General features: G+C 36.9%; 1 protein-coding gene across 6 annotated transcripts in view; it reads left to right on the top strand.

The window, feature by feature from the left end:
- The window catches only part of SPATA6 (spermatogenesis associated 6), a 185892-nt gene that overhangs the window by 146714 nt on the left and 11604 nt on the right, over positions 1 to 27574 (top strand). For 4 of the 6 annotated variants that reach the window (XM_064281936.1, XM_064281934.1, XM_064281935.1 and 1 more), the window contains one exon: positions 27134 to 27225. The exons of the other annotated variants lie outside the window; for them this stretch is intronic. In XM_064281936.1, the coding sequence (XP_064138006.1) occupies positions 27134 to 27225 (92 nt within the window). The remainder of the gene's footprint in view (positions 1 to 27133; positions 27226 to 27574) is intronic. 6 annotated transcript variants of the gene reach the window in all.

Raw genomic sequence — 27574 nt, 5'->3', positions numbered from 1 at the left:
GTGGATTTGACATTTTGTTCTAAAATGTCCTTTTCTTTTTTATTATTCTTTATAAAGTATGTTATGCCAGTTAAGCTAGATATTCCCCAAGATCATCGTCCCTACAGCCCTCAGTCCAGCAATTTTGTCCCTCAGGGAGTTTGGATGTGTCTATGGAGCTACCATGACCTTGCCTGTATAGGTTGTTCGGGCTTTCCCAGTGTTGTATACTATCTTACCCTTTACCAAAGTTTGCACTTATCTAAAATATTCTTTATCTCTATTAATATTCCTTGCCTCACAGTGTATTTTATCTTTGACTTTGTGTTCAGTAGTTTTACTATGATATATGTATACGTGACTTTCTTGGATCACTTTTGTGTTAATATTGCAGTATTCTTGTATTTGTAGGTTGATGTCTTTCATCAGTTTTGGAAAATCCTTAGCCATTTGTCTTTAAACATTACTTCTGCGCCAATATTTACTCTCTTTCTGGGACTCCCAGTTACACTTACATAAAGTATGTAGAATGTGTCTCACTTACGTAGACATTGTCTCACATGGATTTTATCTTATTTTGATAAGAAACATGTTTTCATTCTTTTTTCTCTCTCTTCTTCAGTTTGCATATTTGTTTTTGACCTGTCTTCTCATGTTTGTATTAATGTTAAAACTATTTGAAATGGACCAACTCCTTGGAAGATGCAAACTACCAAAAATAGATATATCAGTAGTTATGTATCTGTTAAAGAAATTGAATTTGTATTTAAAAATATTCCACAGAAGAAAGTGCTAGGTCTAAGTGGCTTCTCTGGTGAACTCGACCAGACCTTTAAGGAAAATAACACCATTGTTACAGTCTTTTCCTGAAACTAGAAGGAGGAGGAAAACTTCCCAACTCGTTTTGTGAGGTCAACATTTACCCTAATGCTAAAACCAAAAAGAAAATTACAGACCAGTATTTCTCATGAACATATAGACAAAAATCCTCAGCAAGACATTTCAGTAGACACAGAAAAAGCCATTGACAAAATTCAACACCAATTCACAGTGAACACTCTCAAGAAAGTAGGAGTAGAAAGAAGTTTCTTTACCCTTATAAAGGACATCTGTGAAAATCATACAGCTAATATTAACTTAATGGTGAAAGACTGAATGTTTTCCCCCTTTATTCAGGAATAAGAGAAGGATGCCCTCATTCACCACTCCTTTTAACATCATCCTGGGACTCTTTTATAATGCAATAAGAAACAGAAATAAAGGGCATACAGGTTGTTGTTATGTGCTGTCAAGTTGGTTCCAACTCATAGCGACCTTATAGGACAGAGTAGAACTGTCCATTAGGGTTTCCTAGGCTGAAATCTTTATGGGAGCAGATTGCCAGGTTTTTTCTCCTGCAGAGACACTGGTGATTTTGAACGACCAACCTTTTGGTTAGCAACTGAACACTTTAACCATTGCACCCCAAGGACTCCTTATACTGTATTTGCAGATGATATAATTGTCTATATACAAGGATCTGTAAAAAAAAAAAAAGAACTCCTAGAACTAGTAAGTGAGTTTAGCAAGCTCACAGACTACAAGATTAGTATACAAAAGTCAAAAGGGTTAGCAGCAGGGGGGGATACAAAAGTCTAATGCTTTTCTGTATACCAGCACCGAACAATTGGAATTTGAAATTAGAATATCCACAGCATTTACAGTGCCAAAAACCAAGCAAACCTGTAGCCGTTGAGTCAATTCCAATGACTAGCAAGTAGCAGTAGAATTTGAAGTGATTAAGTATAATTCTAACAAAATGTGTGTAAAATATGCATTCTGGGAACTATAAAACACTGATGAAAGAAATCAAAGAATATAGAAATAAGTAGAGATACCATGTTCACAGACTACACTCAATGCTGTTAGGATGTCAGTTTTCCTTAGTTGGATCTCTAAATGTAAACTCCAATCAAAATCTCTAAACTCCAATCAAACTCCCAGCAGTTTTTTTGTTTTGTAGATATTGACAGGCTGATTCTAAAAGAAAGACAAAGGAACTAAAAAAGCCAAAACAATACTAAAAAAAAAAAAAGAAGGTTAGAGGACTAACTACTTAATTTTAAGGCTCACTATAAGGAACAGCAATCCAGACAGTATGATATTGGCCAAATGATGGGCACAGGTTAATGGAACAGAGTAGAGATCCTAGAAGTAGACCTGCACAAATATTGTCAACTGATTTTTCAGAAAACGTGCAATGTCAACTAATTGGAGAATTTGCATTTGCTGTCTTTTCAGCAAACGGTGCTACAACAACAACAAAAAATGTACCTTGCCACATACATCTGTCCTTATACAAAAATGATTTAAAATAGATCACGGACCTTAAATATAAAACTATAAAATTTATTGAAGAAAATACAGTAGATAATCTGTGTAATCTTAGATTTGGGTATATACCTAGGAGGGAATTGCTGGGTCGTATAGGTAATTCTGGTGCCCTGGTGGCACAGTGGTTAAGAACTGTGGCTGCTAAACAAAAAGTTAGCAGTTTGAATCTACCAGCCACTCCTTAGAAACCCTGTGGGGAAGCTCTGCTGTGTCCTATAGAGTCACTATGAGTCAAAATCAACTCGACGGCAATGAGTTTGGTTTGGTTTTTGGTGTTAAGGTTGGGCTGGACATAGTGACTTGCTTCTAATGAAGTATGGAAAGAGAAACGGTAATGATGGTGGAGAAATCTGGCAGATACTTCTTAATGAAGTGATTAAGTTTAACACCACCAGTGGTATCTCATGTTGATATCATGTATCTCCTGATATCATGTGATATGAAGAAAAATTCTCTGTGATACTATTTTCCAAAACCTTGGTCTAAACATGAGAAAACATCAGACAAAACCAAGCTGAAGGACACCCTATGAAACACCAGAACAGTACTCTTTGAAACTGCCATAGTCGTGAAAAATAAGGAAGGACTGGAACCTGTCGCAGATTGGAAGAGACCAAAAAGAGTGGCGACTAAATGCAGCATGGTATTCTGGATTGGATCCTGGAACACAAAACATGCATTATTGGAAAAACTGGTGAATTCAAAATAAAGTCTGCAGTTTAGATAATGAGTATAGTACCAATGTTAATTTCTCAGTTTTGACAAAGGTAACATGGTTATAAAAGATGTTAACATTAAGAGAAGATGGGTGAAGAATACTTAGGAACTGTCTATACTGTCTTTATAACTTTTCTGTAAGCCTAGATATTCCAAAATGAAAAAGTTGAAACTACTGAACTTTTAATTTCAGCACTTTGGGCCTTAAACTGATTCTGGACCCCTTCCCTCTCTCAGGTCCTATGTCTAATTCTTATCTTCTCAGGCAAGGCAGTAGAAAACTCCCTTCTGCTTTGCAGAGGCTTACTAGTTGGCGTTTTGTCCCATCTCCCTGCACAGCTTCAGGCATTCTGCAAGTGTTTTGAAGGAACAATCAGCTCATATTTGTGCCCATCATATCTTACTGGATTTTGACCCCTCACATCTTAAGTTTTGTTCTTCCAGCACAGCGAGACTGCCAAAACCCTGCTGGTTTCTTTGTCCTCTAGCAGTAGGCCTTGGCTGAACAAACATAGATTCTCAACATTTTGTTCTATGCCCAGAATCCACAAATGCCCCCAAGAGAAAACCAGCTACAGAGCGTTAGCTTACCTCTCAGATGTTCTCCCCTCTCTGGAATCTTGGCACCACTGAAACTGCTGTTTAAGCAGCTTTCTTTCTAATGCTTTCTAAACAACAAAAAATTATATATCAATGTGTGTGTGTATGTGTGTATATATATGTACGTATATATAAAGCTCTGGTGGTGTGGTGGTTAAGAGTTCGACTGCTAACCAAAAGGTCAGCAGTTTGAATCCACTAGCTGCTCCTTGGAAACCTTATAGGGAAGTTCCATTCTGTCCTATAGGGTATGAGTTGGAGTCAACTCGATTGCAACAGGTTTGGTTTTTGGTATATATATATATGTATGTATGTATGTATGTATCATTTAAGGATATGTCACTTTGAGGACTAAGGTGTGCCGTGGTATTTTCGGTCACCTCATATGCATGTGAAAGTTGGACAATGAATAAGAAAAACTGAAGAAGAATTGATGCCTTTGGATTATGGTGTCGGTAAAGAATATTGAATATACCATGGACTGCCAGAAGAAACAAATCTGTCTTGGAAGAAGTACAGCCAGAGTGCCCCTTATAAGTGGGGATGGAGAGACTTCATCTCATGTACTTTGCACATATTTTCAGGAAGAACCAGTCCCTGGAGAAGGACATCATGCTTGGTAAAGTAGAGGGTCAGTAAAAAAGAGGAAGACCCTCAAAGAGATGGATTGATGCAATGGCTGCAACAACGGGCTCAAGCCTAATAAGGATTGTAAGGATGGTGCAGGACCGGGCAGTGTTTTTGCTCTGTTGTACATAGGGCCACTGAGTGTTAGAACTAACTCGACGGCACTTAACATTTGTTGAGTATTTTTCACCAAACGTGTATACTTTTTTTCATGGCCCTATGGAAACCACTGGGAATATCTTTATAAAATCAAAGTGGCTGCCCTTTAGGAATTTATATAGTCCAATGATTATTTAATAAGTGAATATGAGCCAGAAAAATAACTGTGGGGCAGTATATGGTTAAGTATAAGATGCATTAGCATTAATTGCCATAGTTTTTTCCAGAGAAAAACTGAAATTGATTAATAAAAATGATATTAAATACTTGCTGTAGTCCAAGCACTATGCACATGTTATTCCATTTTATTCTGACAAAAATCTTATGAAGCAAGTACTGAGAAGTTAAATGACTTGTATAATGTCATGTAGCTATATAAGATGATTGGAAACAGGATTTGAATCCAGGTTAACACCCTTTTCTCTTAACCACTAAGTTCTACAGAGGTAAACACACAAACCCAGTAATATGCCCAAACATAAACACATAAAAACGTACAATCACAAATCTATAGACACATACATGTTCAGAAACAGAGACAGAAGTAATGTTAACATACTATCAACTATAACGTGAAACACATTTTCCCTAGACCCAGGTCTGACCGAAGACCATATGTTTCCTACTTAAACAGTGGTCATAGACAAAGGTAAAAAGTACACCACCTTAAATATAAAAATCAGGTGTGATTTTTACTTTTCAAAGAATTTATTTAAATATCAGTCTCTTCTAGGACAGTTTGAAAGTCCTTTATGAGTCATTAAATATTTGAGCAGCACAGAGAAGAGAAAAACAAAATGTCAGAAGTTTGACAATCATTTAAAAATGAAGGGAACCCATCTCTAATAAGCTAACAGAAGTCAGCAGGGAAAGAAAATTCTATGTAAAATGAAACCCAAAGACAAAAAAAAAACAGCAACCACCCAACATTTTGGTTTTCACATTGTGTAAGAAGATATAAGTCAGCCAAAACCAGATCAGTTCACCAAAGTTCCCAGCCTTTTACTATTTTCTATTTTCTCCTCAGATCTAAACCCCAGGTTCTGGTACCTTTGGGCAGAAATAACAGAGAGTATATGACTTAATCCTGTCAAACTGCCCTGTCTAGAAGTATATATTGCTTTAAATAAAACTTACTGTCAAAATTTTGAGGAACAATCCAGTTAAAGCAGAAAGTTGGTATTGGGCCAGATCATGGAAAAGCAGGGTAAATTTAGACTTTATCCTGAAATCTAGGTCATGAAGTCAGATGTATTCAAGGCTCAAGTAAGTTTTGAGTAATGTGGCCAACTGGGAAAATATATAACCTCTGAAAGAGATAGCCACTACTCAGCTCTAGTTAAGTGTTGCCATGTAAGAATTCAGGCACAGTGCTGCCAAATCTTCCAGTTATTTTTTTAAAATACTGACTTTTATATAAATTTGTTGTCAACTAATTCAAATGAAAAATGAAATACTTTGTGGTCCAAACAAAATATATATACCAGCTGCTAGTTGGCCATCTCTCCTTTAGAAAGTAGAGGGCCGCTGAAATATTTAAGTGTATGATTAGTATTTTTCTTTAATGAAATGAATTTGGTAACATTAAGTGGTTAGTTGGCTTGGAGAAAGAGTAAGAATTTTGGATGAGATTTGCCAAAATAATATGATGAAAGAATAAATCAGGAGAAGGGTATGTGATTTGCCAAGAAATATGGTTTAGCTTTTAAAACCTTGAAGTTGAGTAATAAATTTAGCTAACATTTATTGAATTCCTACTATATACCATGCACTGAACTAAGTGCTCTTTTATGAAGGCTCTGGAAACAGTCTCTTGGGCAAGTTACTTCTCTGTGTTTTCTCAGGTTTCTTGTGACTGTTAATAGAGGTAGTATATGTCATGGGCTTAGAAGAATGCTGGCATAAAGAAAACACTAACGTGTTAGCTATGCCCTTTTTGTAAGTCACCTATCTGGTGGTGAAATGGATATTATCATAAGGAACTGAGAGGTCAGTCTTACCAGGAATTTATCAGACTTAATATCTTTTCCCTGTAAAAAAAGACTCGTTTTATTGCCTTGATTGGTTTTGTTGCCTCTTTTACTTTATTGATCTTTGCTCTGTCATTTCATTCCTTCCCCTTTCTTTGGAATTAATTTTCTATTCCTTTTACAAACTTTAGGTGACTTTTTAAATCATTGATTTTCAGACTTTTTCCTGATTGTGTACATGTATTTAACCTGTAGTTTTCTCTCTAAGCAATGTGTTAACTACATCCTGTAAATTTTAATGTCATAGTTTCACCACCATTTGGTTAAAAATATTTTGTAATTTCCATTATAATTTTTTTTTCTTTTACCTTTGGATTATTTCTAGACAGTTTTTTCGGGGGGGTGTAGGGAGATCTGTCAAAGATTTCATTCTACTTGGATCCACAATCAAAACCCATGGAAGCAGCAGTCAGGAAATAAATCATGCATTGCATTGGGCAAATCTGCTGCAAAAGACCTCTTTAAAGTGTTCAAAAGCAGAGATGTCACATTGAGAACTAAGGTGTGCCTGACCCAAGCCATGATATTTTCGATCACTTCGTATGCTTGCAAAAAGCTGGACAATAATTAAGGAAGACCAAAGAAGAATTGATGTATTTGAATTATGGTGTTGGTGAAGGTTACTGACTATACCATGGACCCTCAATGAGACAGACTGACACAGTGGCTGCAACCATAGGCTTAAGCATAACAGTGATCATGAGGATTGCTCAGGACCGGGTAGTGTTTCATTCTGTCGTATGTAGGGTCACTATGAGTCGGAACCAACTCAGTGACACCTAACAACAACAACAGGGAGATTGGTGTTGTTAATTTTTTTTTCTTTCATTGCTTTTAGCCTCATTGTACTGTGCTTTGAGAACACACTCTGATTTTTCAGTGCGCTGTAATTTCATGATACTTTCTTTACGGCCTCGTATGTGTTCACTTTGTTTCCATGTGTACTTCAGAAAATGTAACATCTGTTGTTGTTGGTTGTAGGGTACTTGACAAGTAGTTCACATCTGTTAATTGTGGTTCAGTTCATCTTTATCTTCACTGACTTTTTTCTTGTCTGCTTGTTCTGTCAGAGAGAGAAAAAGAGAGAGCAATTTAAATAAATCTCCCACTATAATTTGAGTATTCTATTTCTTCTTTTAGATTTTACAATTCTGACGTTTTATACTTTGGGGCTGTATGATTAATCAAAAACAAAAACAAACCCGTTGCAGTCAAGTCGATTCCAACTCATGGTGACCCTACAGGACAGAAAAGAATTGTCCCATAGTGTTTCCAGGGAGTGGCTGTTGGATTCAAATTGCCGACCTTTTGGTTAACAGCCGAGCTCTTAACCCCTTTGCCACCAGGCCTCCACTATGTAATTAGGTGCATATAAGAAAAGGTGAATTGTACCATTATTAAATGTCCCTCTTCATTTCTAGTGTTAATGGGTGCATATAGGTTTAGGATTGTGTTTCTCTTCTGTTTGATTCCCCCATTTATTGTAGTGAAATGTCTTTATTCTAGGAAACTTCTTGCCTTCAGGTATAGTTTGTCTGACACATTGACTTTCTTTTGGTTAATATTTGCTTAGTATTATTTCTTCATCCTCGACTTTTATTGTGTCATGATTCTTAAGATGTGTCTCATATAGTTGGGTTTTATATTACTTAGTGTTTCCCTTGGTTTATTTTGTGTATTTATTTAATTGTACTGTTGAATTTGTTACCATTTTCTTTCTATTATTTCCTGATCAATGTGTTTATGTCCTTTTTTTATCTCCTTTATGCCTTCTTTGACAATGAAATATTTTTGTTCCCTTTTTTTCGTATTTTAACTTGTAGGCTATATATTCTATATTTGCTTATTGTTATTTTAGTAGTAGCTTTATAAAACACAGCATATGTCCTTTATTACAGTCTAATTCAAAATTTTTTTTTTGTTTTACTAGTTTTCTGACAATGCTAGAATCTTAGAACACCTATACTCTACTCACACCCCCCTCCCTTTTAGAGTTATTCTTGTAATGCATTTTAATTCAACATGTATTTTAGACTCTGTGAGACATTGATACTTTTGTATAGTAATATTTATTTCTATTTGCCTACATATTTGCCCTTTTTGGTGCTCTTTGTTCTTGGACCCTATTTCCATTTTGGATCCTTTCACCTGAAGAATTTCCTTTAGTGTTTCTATTAGTGCCCTGTAGGACTGAGTAGAACTGCCCCATAGAGTTTCCAAGGAGCACCTGGCAGATTCAAACTGCCGACCCTTTGGTTAGCAGCCATAGCGCTTAACCACTATGTCACCAGGGTTTCCGTTAGTGCAGGCCTGCTGGTAATAATTTTCCCATTTTTATTTGTCTTACATATCAAATTTGTAAAGGATTTTCCCCTATTGGATATAGATGTCTATGTTGGACATTGTTTTCTTTCTGTACTTTAAAAAAGATGTCACTACATTGTCTTATGGCTTCCATCGTTTCACTTAGAAGTCATTGTCAGTCTCATTCTTGATCCTTTGAAGGTAATGTATTTGTTATCTCTGGCTTCTTTTAAGATTTTTTTCTTTAGCTTTGGTTTTTAAAGATGTGGTTTTATGGTTTTATGTATTAACCCTGTTTGGTATGCTCAGAGGTTCTTGAATCTGTGAATTCATGACATTAATTTTGAAATTCTGGCCCATTGTACCTTCAAATATGCCTCCTTTATTCCTTTCTTTTTGGGTGTCCAGTTACTTCTGTCCCCGATGCATCAGTTTGTCGTACTGTGGGGGCTTGTGTGTTGCTATGATGCTGGAAGCTATACCACCAGTAATCAAATACCACCATGTCACCCATGGTGGACAGTTGAGCTTCCAGACTAAGACAGACTTAGGAAGTAGGACCCGGCGATCTACTTCTGAAAAGAATTAGCCAGTGAAAACCTTATGAATAGCATCAGAACATTGTCTAATATAGTGCTCGAAGATGAGCCCCTCAGGGTTGAAGGTACTCAAAAGACGACTGGGGAAGAGCTGCCTCCTCAAGGTAGAGTCAACTTTAATGAAGTAGATGGAGTCAAGCTTTTGGGACCTTCATTTGTTCAAGTGTCATGACTCAAAATGAGAAGAAATAGCTGCAGACATACGTTAATAACTGAAACATGGACTGTATGAAATATGAATCTAGGAAAATTGGAAATTGTAAGAAATGAAAAGTAACATATAAACACTAATATTTTAGGCATTAGTGAGCTGTAACGGATGGGTGTTGGCCATTTCAAATCAGACAATCATATGGTCTATGCTGGGAATGACAACATGAAGAGGAATGATGTTGCATTCATTGTCGAAAAGAAAATATCAACATCTATCCTGAAGTACAGTGATGTCACTGATAGGATAATACACATACGCCTACAAGGAAGACCAGTTAACACCACCGTTACTCAAATTTACGTACCAACTATTAAGGCCAAAGATGAAGAAATTGAAGATTTTTATCAGCAGTCTGAAATTAATCTAACATGCACTCAGCATGCATTGATAATTACTGATGATTGGAATGGGAAAGTTGGAAATAAAGAAGAAGGATTGGTAGTTGGAAAATATGGCCTTGGTGATAGAAACAATGCTAGAGATCTGTGATAGAATTTTACAAGACTAACGACTTCTTCATTGCAAATACCTTTTTCACCAACATAAACGGCAACTATACAGGTGTACTTCCCCAGATGGAATACATAGGAATCAAATCGACTACATCTGAGGAAAGAGACAATGGAAAAGCTCAGTATAGTCAGTTAGAATAATGCCAGGGGCTGACTGCAGAACAGACAATCAATTGCTCATGTGCAAGTTGAAGTTGAAACTGAAGAAAATTAGAACAAGTCCATGGGAGCCAAAGTACGACCTTGAGTATATCCCACCTGAATTTAGAGACCACCTCAAGGATAGATTTGATGCTTTGAACACTAATGATCAAAGACCAGACGAGCTGTGGAATGACATCAAGAACACCATCCGTGAAGAAAGCAAGAGGTCATTAAAAAGACAGGAAAGAAAGAAAAGACCAAAATGAATGTCAGAAGAGACTGAAATTTGCTCTGGAACATTGAGTAGCTAGAGCAAAATGAAGAAACGATGAAATAAAAGAGCTGAACAGAAGATTCAAAGGGTGGCTCAAGAAGACAACTATTATGACATGTGCAAAGAGCTGGAGATAGAAAACCAAAAACAAAGAACATGCTCAACATTTCTCAAGGTGAAAGAGCTGAAGAAAAAATTCAAGCCTCGAGTAGAAATAGTGAAAGATTCTACAGAGAAAATAGTAAATGACACAGGGAGCTCAAAAGAAGATGGAAGGAATACCCAGTCAGTATACCAAAAAGAATTGGTTGACATTCAACCATTTCAGGAGGTAGCATATGATCAGGAACTGATCGTAATATGGTAATAAAGGAAGAAGTCCAAGCTGCACTGAAGGCATTGGTCAAAAACAAGGCACCAGGAATTGACGGAATACCACCTGAGATGTTTCAACGAATGCATGCAGCACTGGAAGTGCTCACTTGTCTATGCCAAGAAATTTGGAAGACAGCAACCTGGCCAACCGACTGGAAGAAATCCATGTTTATGCCTATTCCCAAGACAGGTGATCCAACTGGATGCAGAAATGATCGAATAATGTCATTAATATAACATGTAAGTAAAACTTTGCTGAAGATCATTCAAAAATGACTGCAGCAGTATATCAACAGGGAACTGCCAGAAATTCAAGCTAGATTCAGAAGAGGATGTGGAAAGAAGGATATCATTGCTGATGTCAAATGGATCCTTTCTGAAGGTAGAGAATACCAGAAAGATGTTTACCTGTGTTTTATTGACTATGCAAAGGCATTCGACTGTGTGGATCATAACAAATTATGGATAACATTGCGAAGAATGGGAATTCCAGAACACTTGTGCTCATGAGGAATCTGTACATAGATCAAGAGGCGGTCATTCAGACAGAACAAGGGAATACTGTGTGGTTTAAAGTCAAGAAAGGTGTGTGCCAGGGTTGTATCCTTTCAGCATACCTTTTCAGTCTGTATACTGAACAAATAATCCAAGAAGCTGGACTATATGAAAAAGAACAGGGCATCAAGTTTGAAGGAAGACGCATTAACAACCTGTGCTATGCAGATGACAGCCTTGCTTGCTGAAAGTGAAGAGGATTTGAAACACTTACTGATAAAAATCAAAGACCACAGCCTTTAGTATGAATTACACCTCAACATAAAGAAAACAAAAATCCTCACAACTGGACCAATAAGAAACATTATGATAAATGGAGAAAAGATTGAAGTTGTCAAGGATTTCATTTTACTTGGATCCACAAATTAACATATGATTTTGTCATCTAGTGCTGCTATAACAGAAATACCACAAGTGGATGGCTTTAACAAACAGAAGTTTGCTGTCTCACAGCCCAGTAGGCTAGAAGCCCAAATTCAGGGCACCAGCTCCAGAGGAAGGCTTTCTGTCTCTGTTGGCTCTGGAGGAAGGTCCTTGTCATCAGTCTTCCTTTGGTCTGGGAGCATCTAAGCACAGGAACCTCAGGTCCAAAAGATGCACTCTACTCCTGGCACTGCTTTCTTGGTGGTATGAGGTCCCCCTGTCTGCTTGCTTCCCTTTCCTTTTTTATCTCTTGAGAGATAAAAGCTGGTGGAGGCCACAACCCAGGGAAACTTCTTTTACATTGGATCAGGAATGTGACCTGGGTAAGGGTGTTACAATCCCACCTTAATTCTCACATAAAAGTAACATAAAATTACAATCACAAAATGGAGGACTACCACACAATACTGGAAATCATGGCCGAGCCAAATGGATACACATATTTCGGGGGAACATAATTCAGTCCATGGCAACATCCATGGAAGTGGCAGTCAAGAAGTCAAAAGACTCATTGCTCATTAGCCGTTAGAGAAATGCAAATTAAAACTACGATGAGATTCCATCTCACTCCAACAAGGCTGGCATTAATCCAAAAAACACAAAATAATAGATGTTGGAGAGGCTGTGGAGAGATTGGAACTCTTATACACTGCTGGTGGGAATGTCAAATGGTACAACCACTTTGGAAATCTATCTGGTGTTTTCTTAAAAAGTTAGAAATAGAACGACCATACAACCCAGAAATCCCACTCCTTGGAATATACCCTAGAGAAATAAGAGCCTTCACACAAACAGATATATGCATACCCATGTTTATTGCAGCTCTGTTTACAATAGCAAAAAGCTGGAAGCAACCAAGGTGTCCATCAACGGATGAATGGTTAAATAAATTGTGGTATAGTCACACAATGGAATACTACGCATCGATAAAGAACAGTGACGGATCTGTGAAACATTTCATAACATGGAGGAACCTGGAAGGCATTATGCTGAGTGAAATTAGTCAGAGGCAAACAGACAAATATTGTATAAGACCACTATTATAAGATCTTGAGAAATAGTATAAACTGAGAAGAACACATACTTTTGTGGTTACGAGGGGAGAGAAAGGGAGGGTGGGAAAGGGTTATTTACTGATTAGTTAGTAGATAAGAACTATTTTAGGTGAAGGGAAGGACAATACTCAATACACGGAAGGTCAGTTCAAATGGACTGGACCAAAAGCAAAGAAGTTTCCTGGATAAACTGAATGCTTCAAAGGTCAGTGGAGCAAGGGCGGGGGTTTGGGGACTATGGCTTAAGGGGACTTCTAAGTCAATTGGCAAAATAATACTATTATGAAAACATTCTGCATCCCACTTTGAAATGTTGCTTCTGGGGTCTTAAATGCTAACAAGCGGCCATCTAGATGCAACAATGGGTCTCAACCCACCTGGATCAAAGGAGGGTGAAGAGCAAGAACACCAAGGTCACACGACAACTACGAGCCCAAGAGACAGAAAGGACCACATGAACCAGAGTCTTACATCGTCCTGAGACCAGAAGAACTAGATGGTGCCCGGCCACAACCGATGACTGCCCTGACAGGGAGCACAACAGAGAACCCCTGAGGGAGCAGGAGATCAGTGGGATGCAGACCCCAAATTCTCATAAAAAGACCAGACTTATTGGTCTGACTGAGACTAGAGGAATCCCGGCAGTCATGGTCTCCAAACCTTCTGTTGGCCCAGGACAGGAACCATTCCTGAAGACAACTCATCAGACATGGAAGGGACTGGACAATGGGTTGGAGAGAGATGCTGATGAAGAGTGAGCTACTTGTCTCAGGTGGACACTTGAGACTGTGTTGGCATCTCCTGTCTGGAGGGGAGATAGGAGGGTAGAGAGGGTTAGAAACTTGCAAAATTGTCACGAAAGGATAGCCTGGAAGGGCGGACTCGTTAGGGGGAGAGTAAGTGGGAGTATAGAGTAAGGTGTATATAAGCTTATATGTGACAGACTAACTTGATTTGTAAACATTCACTTAAAGCTCAATATAAATTATTAAAAAAAAAAAAAAAGACTCATTGCATTGGGCAAGTCTGCTGCAAAAGACCTCTATGAAGTGTTGAAAAGTAAAGATGTCACCTTGATGACTAAGGTGCGCCTGACCCAAGCCATGGTGTATTAAATCATATATGCATGCGACAGCTGGACAATGAATAAGGAAGACAGAAGAAGAATTGATGCCTTTGAATTATCCTGTTAGCGAAGAATATTGAATATATCATAGACTGCCAAAAGAATGAACAAACCTGTCTTGGAAGAAGTACAACCAGAATGCTGCTTAGAAGCAAGGGTGATTAGACTACATTTCACATACTTTGGACATGTTATCAGAAGAGATCATTCCCTGGAGAAGGACATCATGCTTGGCAAAGTAGAGGGTCAGTGAAAAAGAGAAAACTCCTCAACGAGATTGATACACACAGTGGCTGCCTCAACGGGCTCAAAGCATACCAATGATTGTGAGAATGGTGCAAGACCAGGCAGTGTTTCATTCTGTTGTACATAGGGTCGCTATTCGTGGTAAGTGACTCAATGGCACCTAACAACGGTAACAAGAGTTACATCTGTTAGACCTTTTGATTGAGTCCCACAAGCTTTTTACACTTTTTTCTCTCTCTTATTCTTTTTTATTTTTTTTACATTTTAAAAAAAATTGTTGTTGAGGATATATATAGCAGAACATATGCCAGTTCAACAATTTCTGCATGAACAATTCAGTGACAATTGATTACGTTCTTTTTTGTGTATGTGCATGTGTGTGCTTTAGGGGAAAGTTTGGGTAGCAAATTAATTTCCCATTTGATAGTTTGTACACAAAGTGTTTCAGGACCTTGGTTTTGTTCCCCACAGTGTGTCAGCACACTCCCCATTTCCACCCTGGTTTCTTTCTTAGTTTTTAGGAACCACACACTGTTTTCCACAACTGTGCCATTTTGCGTTCCTACCAGCAAGGGATAAGGGTTCCAATTTCCCCACATCCTTGTCAACATTTGTAATTTTCTGTTTTTATGTATATATATATATATATATGTATATTTTTTTTAGCCATACTAGTTTTAGTGAGAGTGAAATGATACCTCATTGTGGTTTTGATTTGCATCTCTGTGATGGCTAAAGACATTGAGCATCTTTTCATGTGTTTGTTGACCATTTGAATATCCTCTTTGGTGAAATGTGTATTCAAGTCCTTTGCCCATTTTTGGTTCGGTTATTTTTCTTTTTGTTGTTTAGTTGTTGAAGTTTTATATGGATTTTGATTATTAGACTCTTATCAGATATATGGTTTCCAAAGATATTCTCCCAATCAGTATGTTGTCTTTTCACTTTTTTAATAAAACTTTTTTGATGAACAAAAGTATTTTAATTTTTATGAGGCCCGATTTATTTATTTTGTCTTTTGTTGTTTGTGCTTTTGTTATTAATCCAGATAATCTGTTGTTAAAGGCTAGGCCTGACACCTACGACCCTGAATTTTCTTCTAAAAGTTTTATGGTTTCAGTTTTCACATTTACGTTCTTAATCCATTTTGAGTTTGTTTTATGTATGGTGTGAGGTATGAATCCTATTTCTTTTTTCTGCATGTGGAAATCCAGTTTTCCCAGCACCATTTACTGAAGATACTCTTCTTTCCCCATTGAATAGACTTAGCACCCTTGTCAAAAAATCAGTTGATTTTAGATGTGTAGGTTTATTTGTGGACCCTCAACTCTATTCCGTTGGCCTCTGTGTCTTTTATTATACCAGTACCAGGCTGCTTTGATTACTGTAGCTGTGTAATGTTTTGCAGTCAGGAAGTGTGTGTTCTCCTTTTTTTTTTTTCCAAAATTCTTTTTAGCTGTTCAAGGCCTCTTGCCATTCCATATAAAATTGAGGATTGTTTTTTCCATTTCTGTAAAGTAGCCTGTTGGGATTATTATCAGGAGTGTGTTAAATCTATAGATTGCTTTGGGTAGTATTGAAACTTTAACAGTATGAAGTCTTCCAATCCATGAACAGAGAACATCTTTCCATTTATTTAGGTCTTCTTTCAAATCTTTCACATCTTTGATTAGATTTATTCCTAAGTGTTTTATTCTCTTAGATGCTATTGTAAATGAAATTGTTTCTCTAATTTCCATTTCATATTTTTCATTGCTGGTGTTAACATTGCAAAAGAATCCCCCTATTTCCAAGCAGGGTCAAATATAAAAATGTATCTCACCATTTGTTTTTGATGGACACAATTCAACCCATAACACTATGTTACCATTATGAGGAACTGCTAAACCGTTACCGAAAGTGCTGCTCCATTTTACATTCGTACCAGCAATGTATGAGTATTCCAATTCTCAACATCCTTGCCAAAACTTGGTATTGATCATCTTTTTTATTATAGCCATCACAGTGATGTGAAGTGATAGCTCATGTGGTTTTGATTTGCATTTTCCAAATGACTAATGATGTTGAGAATCATTTCATATACTTATCATAATTTGTATAATGTCTTTGGAGAAATTTCTACTCAGAACCTTTGCCCATTTTTATTATTTGTATTATTGTTTTATTATGAGTTCTTTATGAATTTCAGATACCAGTCCTTTATTAGATATATGATTTGCAAATATATTTTCCCATTCTGTGGGTTATATTTTCTATTTCCTCTCAGTGTCCTTCAAAACATGCTTTTTAAAAATTTGGGTGACGTCCATTTTGTCTATTTTTTCTTTGGTTGCATGTGCTTTAGGTGTCACATGTTAGAAACAATTGACTAATTGAATGTCATGAAGATTTTCCCATATGTTTCCTTCTAAGAATTATGTAGTTTTAGCTCTGAAATTTAGATCTTCGATCTATATTCAGTTATGATTAACTTCTACATTTATCTGACTCTGGGGTTGACTTTAAGCCTTTTGAGAAATACTTCCAATGTTTCTCTTTTTTAAAATTCTACCCCAAACACCTGGGCTCTGTTTATGGTATATATCCCATACATGTTCTGGGCTAAAATTATTCATAACTATGCCAGAGTAGTATCCTAAGAATTTTAAAGTTTTAGCTCTTACATTTAGATCTTTGATCCACTTTCATTTAATTTTTATATGGTATAAGATAGGGGTCTAACTTCATTCTCTTGCATGTGGATGTTTAGTTTTCCCAGCACAGTTTGTTAGACTCTGATTTTCCCATTAAATTTTCTTTATACCCTTGAAATAAATCAGTTGACCATAATTGTGTGAGTTTATTTCTGGATTCTCAATTCTGTTGCACTGATCTACATGTCTATCTTTACACCAGTACCACACTGTTTTGGTTAAAATTTAAAAAAAATTTTTTTTTTTTTTATTTTAACCAAAACAGTGTGGTACTGGTGTAAAGATTGGTTACTGTAGCTTTATAGTAAGTTTTAAAATTGCTACATGTCAGTCCTCCAAATTTGTTCTTCTTCAACAAAGTTCTTTTCAGGATTGTTTTAGCTATTCTCGGTCACTTGCATTTCCATCTTAATTTAGAATAAGTTTGTCAATTTCTGAAAAAAATGGCAGCTGAAATTTTCATAGGGATTGATTCTATAGATCAGTTTGGAGAATATTGTCTTCTTAACTGTATTGTCTCTATTCCAATCCATGAACATGGGATGTCTTTCCTTGTATTTGTTGTTGTTTTTAGGTGCTATACAGTTGGCCCCCAACTCATGGCAGCCCCAAGCACAGGAATGAAATGCTTCCCAATACTGCCTCATCATCATGGTTTGTTGCAGATCAGACCTTTTTCATCCATAGGGTTTTCACTGGCCAATTTTTGGAAGTAGATTTCTAGGCCTTTCTTCCTAGTTTGTCTTGGTCTGAAAGCTCCACTGAAATCTGTTCAGCTTATAGCAACATGCAAGCCACCACTGACAGATGAGTGGTGGCTGTGCATGAGGTGCATTGGCTGGAAATCGAGCCTGAGTCTGCTGCATGGAAGGCAAGAATTCTACCAGTGAACTACCAATGCCCCCTTCCATTTATTTTGGTCATCTTTAATTTCTTTAAACATGCATTATAGGTTTCAGTGTAGAAGTCTTGCACAGCTTTTTAAAAATTTATTCCTAAGTGTTAATGGATTGAATTGTGTCCCTCCAAAATATGTGTTGGGATCCTGGCTCCTACACCTGTAGATATAATCCTATTTGGAAATAGAGTTTTCTTTATCATGCTGATGAAGACATATCAGTATAGAGTGTGTCCTAAACTGAATCACTTCTGAGTTATGAAAAGAGCAGAGTAGACACAGAAAGGAGCACAAATGGGGGGAAGATAGATGTCACATGAAAATCATCAAGAATCTGAGAAATGCTGGGGCTACAGAAACTGAAGGAGGCAAGGATCTTGCCCGAGTCAGCAGATAGAGCCTTCTCCTAGAGCTGGTGCCCTGAATTTGAACTTCTAGCATCCTGTACTGTGAGAAAATAAATATGTTTTTAAAGCCAGCCACAATAGCACTAGGTATTACAACAGCACTAGAAAACTGAAACACTAAGTATATTATTATTTTTGATGCTATTGCAAATGAAATTGTTTTCTTATTCATAGATTGTGTATTACTAGTGTATAGAAATACAATTGATTTTTATATATTAAACTTGTATCATGCAGCCTTGTTGAGCTTGTTTATAAAATCTGATAATTTTTGTGTGTGCATATGTGTGGATTTTTTAGGAATTTTTATGCTTAAGATCATGTAGTCTGAAAATATAGTTTTACTACATCCTTTCCAATTTGGATATGTTTTATTTCATTTTCTTGCCCAATTGCTCTGGCTAAAACATCCAGTACACCGTTGAATAGAAATGAAAAGAATGAACTTCCTTGACTTATCCCTTAGGGGGAAGCTTTTAATCTTTTGCAATTAATTATAATATGTATTTTGTGTAGATGGCTTTTATCTGGTTGAGGAAGTTTCATTTTATTCCTAGTTTGTGTTGAGTGTTTTTATCATGAAAGAGTGTTGGATTTTGTGAAATGTTTTTTCAGCATCTGTTGAGATGATTATGTGGATTTTGTCTTTTGTTCTATTTACATGATTTATTATGTCGATTGAATTTTGTATGTTAAAACAACCTTGCGTTTCTGGGAATCTCACTTGATCATGATGTATATTATTGTTTTTATATTTTACTGGGCTTAGGTTGCTTGTATTTTGTTGAGAATTTTTGCACCTATATTCATAAAATGTATTGGTTTTTCTTTTTTTTTCTTTCTTGTGAAGTCATTGCATTTAATATGAGGGTAATACTGACATTATAGAAGAAATTGTTCAGTGTTCCCTCCTATTCAAATTTTTGGAAGAGATTACGAAGAATTGGTGTTAATTCTTCTTTTAACCTCTGGTAGAATTCATCAGTGAAACCGTTTGTTCCTGGGCTTTTCTTTTTTAATTACTAATTCAATCTCTTTCCTTGTTATAGATGTTATCAGATTTTTCATTTCTTCTTGGGCTTGTTTCTGTAGTTCATATCTTTCTAGGAATTTATCCATTTCATGTAGCTTGTCTAATTTGTTGACCTACAATTGTTAATAGTATTCTCATATAATCCTTTTTATTTCTGTAAAGTCTGTAGTAATGTCCCCTCTTTTGTTACTAAGTTTAGTAGTTAAAGTCTTTGTTTCTTGGTCTAACTTAAGGATTGTCCAATTTTTTAACTTTTCAAAGAAGCAACTTTAATTCTCATTGATTTTCTCTATTTTTCTATTCTCTATCATGTTTCTGCTATGAGTCAGAAATGATGGCAGTGGGTTTTTGGTTTTTATCACATTTCCGCTCCAATCTTTAATATTTTCCACCTTCTGCTTGCTTTGGGTTTCATTAGTTCTTTTTCTAGTTCGCTAGTGTTTACAGCTAAGCTATAAATTTGGGTTATCTCTTCTGTTTTAATATAGAAAATTACAAGTATAAATTGTAGCCCATACGTGTGTATTGGGAAACAGGAGCTGAAGTAAATAAGCTTCTAGTCTGAGAAATTGTTAATTTGGCTACAAGTTGGATTTGTTCAATTTTTGAAGTAGTTATAGGAGAAACCCCTATAGGGCAGTTCTGTGTCCTGTAGGGTCACTGTGAGTTGGAATTGACCCAATGACAACAAGTTTGGTTTTTTGGTTTTTATAGGAGCCAGAGTCTTCAAATTCCTCTAGTATTCTTGTTTTTGTTTCCATTTTTGACTTTGGTCTTCCTTATGTACTCCTCCTTAGAATTTGTATCTTCCAGCTCTTTTAGCTATAATCCACTATTTTTATTCTAGAGCCCTGTTGATTTGTTAGTAAGGTGTGGGGCAAGTGAAGCATTCTATTTATAATATTCCAAATAAATCTCATTGTTTTAGTGGACCTATGTCTCTATCCTATGGCCTTCACAAGTGTTTCTTGTATAGTTCTCCATTTGCCTTAGATGCGACAAGAAGCCTGGGGTGGGGGGGTCTGGAATGAGAGAGTACCCTTCCATCAGGGCTCTGGGATAAGGCTCTGATATAGTATTTCCTCCTAGAGTAGGCCTTTGTTTTGCAGAAAGTTCTGAGCATATTTCATAAGGATTACTCTTACCCTCCACCGGCCAGAACCTGAAGGCCATTTTTCTTATATCTTCATCTTGAGAACCTGATAGGATTCCTAGAGCTAAAGCCAGTGAAAGTGTGGGGACTCTGAAGACTGCGGCTGCCAGGAGCTTCTTATTTTTACTCTAGTTCACATTCCACCATTTGTCAAAACTTACCATTCAAGTGCCCTGTAAATGGTCTTCCCTTTAGATTTTATTATTAAATTTATAGTACAATCTAGGTTATATAATTAGAAAAGACTGGGTTCAAGGCCAAACCTGCAACTTCTTATCCATGTGACTTTGTCAGCTCCTTTTAAACTTTGTTTTATGAATTAGGAAATTTAAGCCATAGAGGACTAAGAGATTTGTCCAAGGTGATAATAGAAATTAGAACTAGAGATCAAATTCTATTTGAATTCCTATCCTTGTATACAATTTTTTATACATTTTGAATATTCATAACAATAAAAATATTTTATAAGCATTTTAACTTTACACGTGCAGTTTCCATTTGTGTGAAAATGACGGGTGTATGTTTTATTTATAAACTATTAGTGAGATTTCTACCTTTTAACTCTGGCTTTGTCTTAGATTATTTAACTACTTTTGACCTCCATTTTTAGTCTGCAAACACTAGTAGATAACTTTCCTTTTTTCCCAGGGATATTCTACCTAGGACTTCAGTTACATAAATAACATAGTGATTCACAAATAGAATTATTGATAAAAAAGAACCTTAAGAGAACAATTTAACTTACTGCCAATTTCATGGAATGAGAGCTTCTTTTAGTAATGTTCCATTTTATTAATGACTTTTGATGGAAGAAAAATATTTCTTCATGGGTAGCCTGGGCCATGTTATTTTGTTCAGGCCACTATAATGCCATAATATAAAATAAAATAGATATTATCTGAAAGAGGTTGGGTATAGTTTTCCTATAGTGAAATGTATAACTTATGTTTTTGGGTAGAGGTTTTGATTTTTAGACCAGCTTATTTATATTCCAGGAGGCAATATAATGTACTGAAATTAGACAGATCTGGGTTTAAATTCCAGCTCTGCCACTTAATAAGCTACATCTTTGGGCAAATTATTTATTTTTTCTGAATTTCAGTACCTTTTTCATAAGGTTATTGAAGACTGCAGTGAGATCCATATGAAAAATACCCAGCTCAGTTCTGGACACATTGAAGGGACTACACAAATGTTAGTTTTCTTCACTGTTTTCTGATTTTATGTCTTAGCAAATGGGAATGTTGGTGAGGAATAAGAGGTGACTCACTTCTCCATGCCTCAGGAATGTTTTCTGGCATGAACAAGAATGATATATCTACCCAAATGCTTGCTTGGCCCATCATTAATAGTTTACAATAAGCTGTAATGTTTTTTGACCCTTTGATTTGATATAACTTGATCTTAAAACAAAATCTATATGGAGAGATATGTATGTATGTATGTAGAAAAAATATATAAATTATCACAAAACAAAGTCTTAAAGTTTGAAGGGAATAATCATTAAGGCCATGTAGTCTTTTTTGTTTTTCAGGGTATAATTCCCCCTCCGTGATATCCCTGATCTAGATGGGCATCCGTGCTCTTCGTGAATAGTGCTCATAATTGTGATCTTACTCTCAAAGCATCTATTTAAGACAGCCATTCAAGACTGCAATTTGATTTTTAGAATGGTCCATTAACTAGAAAGTTGTTCTAATTTTGTTCTTTAGTATGTGTCTTAGTCATCTAGTGCTGCCATAACAGAAATACCACAAGTGGATGGCTTTAACAAAGAGAAATTTATTTTCTCACAGTCTAGTAGGTTACAAGTCTTAAATTCAGGGCATCAGCTCCAGGGGAAGGCTTTCTCTCTGTGTCAGCTCTGAAGGAAGGTCCTTATCCTCAGTCTTTCCACGGTTGAGGAGCTCCTCAGGCACAGGGACCCCAGGTCCAAAGGACGTGCTGAGCTCCCAGTGGTACAGGGTCCCCTACTCTCTGCTTGATTCCCTTTCCTTTTATCTCTTTGAGAGATAAAAGGTGGTGCAGGCCACACCCCAGGGAAACTCCCTTTACCTTGGATCAGGGAGGTGACCTGAGTAAGGGTGGTGTTACAACCCCACCCTAATCCTCTCAACATAAAATTACAATCACAAAATGGAGGACAGCCACACAATACTGGGAATCATGGCCTAACCAAGTTGACACATATTTTTGGGGGCACACAATTTAATCCATGATATTCCACCCTTTGGCTGCCCAAAAATCACATCACTGTAACATGCAGAACATATTCACGCCATCATATCATAACAAAAGTCTTAATTCCAAGTCCAGAATCTAAAAATTCCTCTTTACCTGTGAAATCTAGAATACACGTTATCCGCTTCCAAGGGTACACTGGCAGAACAGGCACAAGCTAAACATTTCCATTACAAATGGGAGAAACTGAAGGGAAAGGAGGGATAACAGGCACCAAGCAAGTCAGCAGAACACATTACATTAGCCCTCAAACCTTTGAAAATAATCCTCTGTTCTGTGAGACAATTTACACAATAACCCTGTCCTCCAGCCTGTAGGTATTGGCCACACTCTTTGGATTCTGAGTGGAGGCCCCTCCGCCATGGGCTTCAGCTCCACCTTCCAGGCCCACTGGGACAGCAGCTGTGCTCCCTCAGCTTTTGGCACCCCATTCTCCTAGTCCATCTGAGTGGCAATTCCACCCTTAGAAACACCAGAGGCCATGGTTCCACCCTTTGAAACCCCTGAGGTCATGGCCGTACCTTTTGATACTGAGGCGGCTCAGCTTCTTGTGTTCCTTTTCTCTTCAGCTTCTGTTTCCTGGTTTCTTGGCCTCTCGGGCCTCACACTCACATCTGCCCTGCTGAGGCAAGAGTTCCAAAGCTCAGTAGCTCTACCGATAAGTGCCCGGAGGCACCCCACTCCACCCAGAAGCCTTCCGCACACAAGCACTCAGGTTTCTTGCTCCATGGGCCGGCTCCAGTGCCATCTTGCACTGGTCTCCTGGTTCTGCTGCTTCTGGTTCTCTCCTGTTGCTGCCCTCTCTGCCGCTGTAGGTTCTCTGCTGTGCTAGTCCTCTGTCGCTGTCACAACTCTATCAATTTACCATTTCAAAACTGCTTCCACATTTTAGTTATCTGTTAGAGCAGCACCCCGTTCTCTTGGTACCAAATTCTGTCTTAGTCATCTAGTGCTGCCATAACAGAAATACCACAAGTGGTTGGCTTTAACAAAGAGAAATTTGTTTTCTCATAGTCTATTAGGTTACAAGTCCAAATTCAAGGTGTCAGCTCCAGGGGAAGGCTTTCTTTTTTGGCTCTGGAGAAAGGTCCTTGTCCTCAGTCTTCCCCTGGTCGAGGAGCTCCTCAGGTGCAGGGACCCCAGGTCCAAAGGATGCCTGCTGCTGCTGGTGCTGCATTCTTGGTGGTACAAGGCCCCCAACTCTCTGCTTGCTTCCTTTTCCTTTTATCTCTTGAGAGATAAAAAGGGGTATAGGCCACACCCTGGGGAAACTCCCTTTACCTTGGGTCAGGGAGGTGACCTGAGTAAGGGTCATGTTACAATCCCACCCTAATCCTCTCAACATAAAATTACAATCTCAAAATGGAGGACAACCAAACAATACTGGGAATCATGGCCTAACCAAGTCGTCACATTTTGGGGGGGACACAATTCAATCCATGACAGTGTGTTTCCTAATAATTCTACCCTTTGGTTCATTTGACCCTTAGAGTTTCATTGAATGAACTAAACATTGTTTTATATATGTGCAGGGACCATGTCTTAATCAGCTTTCCATCCTCAAAGCCTAAGATAGTAAGTGCCCAGCAGATAGTAACTGTGTAAAATATACTTTTTGTAACGTATAACTGAGGTTCAGATTTTTTATCAAGATACTTGTATATACAGTATTCATATATAAACTTTTAATACTTTTGGTCAAAAATTTAATTTTTAAAGCTGTATTGACAAAATTAAACAGTGAAAACTGATTTATGTTTGCATCTGATATCACTTATTATATAAATCTAGAATTTTATAACTTGTTCCAAGGATAGAATTTAAAAGTTCAATATTACTTGTATCTATTCCACTCAGTTCTTCTTGTATCATAATCTATTTCCAAAGTTTGAGGATGTATTACATTCTTTTATTTCTTATACTTCTTTTTGCCATACCTTTCTCACTTATACAGTCAATTTTATTTCTACAATGTTAGTAAAATACATGCTCCACTTAACTGACTTATTGGATTGAACAAGAGTAAGCAAAATCTAACTATATGCAATATCTAACAATACGGATTACACCTCAACATAAAGAAAACAAAAATCCTCACAACTGGACCAGTAAACAGTATCCTGATAAAGTGAGGAAATATGCAAGTTGTCAAGGATTTCATTTTACTAAGATCCACAGTCAACACCCATGGAAGCAGCCGTCAGGACCTCAAAGGACATACTGCATTGAGCAAATCTGCTACACCAGACCTCTTTAAAAAGCAGAGATGTCACTTTAAGGACTAAGGTACACCTGACCCAAGCCAGGGTGTTTTCAGTGGTCTCGCATGTATGTGAAAGCTGGACAATGAATAAGAAAGACTGAAGAACAATTGATGCCTTTGAATTATGGTGTTGGCAAAGAATATTGAATATACAGTGGACTGCCAGAAGAATGAACAAATCTGTCTTGAAAGAAGTATAGCCAGAATGCTCCTTAGAAGTGAGGATGGCGAAACTTCATCTCATCTACTTTGGACATGGCATCAGCAAGGACCAGTTCCTAGAGAAGGACGTCATGGTTGGCAACATAGAGAAAAAGAGGAAGACTCTCAGTGAGATGAACTGACACAGTGGCTTTAACAATGGGCTCAAACACAGCAACAATTGTGAGGATAGCACAGGACTGGGCAGTGTTTCGTTCTGTTGTACATAGGGTCGATTCAGCGGCACCTAACAACAACAGTGTATGCTATTCAAGAAAAAGATTTAAAACATAATAATATTGAACAGTTGAAAATAAAGGACAAAACATACCATCCAAGCACTAACTAAAAGAAAGCTGTTGTAGCTGTATTAATAGTAGACAGGAATTAAGGTGTAAAAGCATTAATAGAAGTAAACAGTTACTTCATAATAATAAAACAGTTCAGTTCACCCAGAAGCTGTAACAGTTCTAATTATGTCTGCACATTTTTTGGTGAACTTTAAACTTGCTCTGTTATTTATTGCGCACATTTCTAAACTGAGTGTTGTCTTCTCAGTTTCATCTTGTCAGCAAAATTTTCAAATTATTTTTCTTCATAATCTGTGTTCAGCTAGTTTCTTATATACTGTGAATAAACCCATTATTAATAATGATCCTTGTAGCAATTTGTTTGTATTTACTAGTTCCTCTGTAATCAGTTCTTTTTACTTCTGTTCTTGTTTGACTAAGGAACAAGGGTATTGGCTAGCAGTTGAGAAAGATATTTGCTATTATATAAATTTACTATACATATGAACATAATTACTGTGGCTGATATAGTTTACAATCCTGGCTCTGTTCAAAATCCTATCTCTTATGTCCTTGAATTAGTCAGAAGTTAAGAATTAACTGCCCATAGATGCAGAAATATCCACACATTTTAATTCCAACTACCTTGAGTTTCGTTTTGCCTCTTGTGACTTATCACATTTTGGTTTATGATTAATAATTCTAAGTTACTTCTTTGGTAAGTCATAGCTGTGTTAGAATGCTTGAGGCTACATTGTTTTCCCAAATACCTATGTCTCAGAATACAAGTATAATCTTTTTGGAGTTTTATAACAATGTGTGAGATGTTACCAATTTACTTATCTTGAAACAGGATACAATCCCACTCATTTGTTGATTCAAGGAACGTCTACTTGGTGCCTAGTCTTTGATAAGCACTTGTCATGGGTTGAATTATATCCCCCAAAAAATGTGTGTATCAATTTGGCTGGGCCATGATTTCTAGTATTGTGTGGTTGTCCTCTATTTAGTGATTGTAATTTTATGTTAAAGAGGATTAGGGTGGATTGTAACACCCTTACCCAGGTCACATTGCTGATCCAATGTAAAGGGAGTCTCCCTGGTGTGTGGCCTGCACCACTTTTTGTCTTATAAGAGATAAAAGGAAAGGGAAGCAAGCAGAGAGTTGGGGACCTCATACCACTAAGAAAGCAGTGCCAGGAGCAGAGTGCATCCTTTGGACCCGGGGTCCCTGCATGGAGAAGCGCCTAGTCCAGGGAAAGATTGATGAGAAGGCAGACAAAGAGAGAAAGCCTTCCCTTGTTGCTGATGCCCTGAATTTGGACTTTTAGCCTACTTTACTGTGAGGAAATAAATTTCTTTTTGTTAAAGCCATCCACTTGTGATATTTCTGTTACAGAAGCACTATATGCCTAAGACAGCACTATTAGCAAAAATATTATAAAACTTATTAGTAAAACTATATTCATATTTATTGACAGGATAATCAACTCACAATCCACCCTTTTGGTTTCCTTCCTCAGAAATCCAAGCATTAAACTTCTTTTAAATGGGGGAGGGGGAAAGCATTTCCCAAAGAAAGGTTAGCATAATTTTGGAGGCAATGAGAAAATGAATCAATGAAAATCTTTAAATTTTTCAGGATGAGAGAGACCCAGAGAAAGAAGAGGAACTGGAACTGAAAAGAGGGCTTTTTTACAGGGACTCTGCCTATGATAGTGACCCCGAGTATAGGTATGAGCTTGGTTAATGCTGTGTTTAGAGATCTTTCTCATAGTTGAAGTAAAAATAACCGATTTATTAATCTCCTATATTTGTGGCAAATTTAGACTTAGTAATTCATTTTGGTATCTGAAGCTATGTAAAATCCTATTAAAACATTTTAATGTTTGCCTACTGAAACTTTTCAAGGAAAACAAATATAGTCAATTAATTGTTATGCCTTTGATTCTACTGAAGATTTGTAATGTATTTGGCTGCTCTGCAAATCTGTACATCCAGAAATTATTTCAGAATGTATTTATTATAACCTAAACAATTTTTATAAAAAAAAAAAAACTTTTTTTTTATTTTTAAACAATAG

Source organism: Loxodonta africana, chromosome 3 (assembly GCF_030014295.1).
Source record: "Loxodonta africana isolate mLoxAfr1 chromosome 3, mLoxAfr1.hap2, whole genome shotgun sequence".
NCBI classification, from domain to species: domain Eukaryota; kingdom Metazoa; phylum Chordata; class Mammalia; order Proboscidea; family Elephantidae; genus Loxodonta; species Loxodonta africana.
This window is presented reverse-complemented; position numbering and strand designations above follow the sequence as displayed.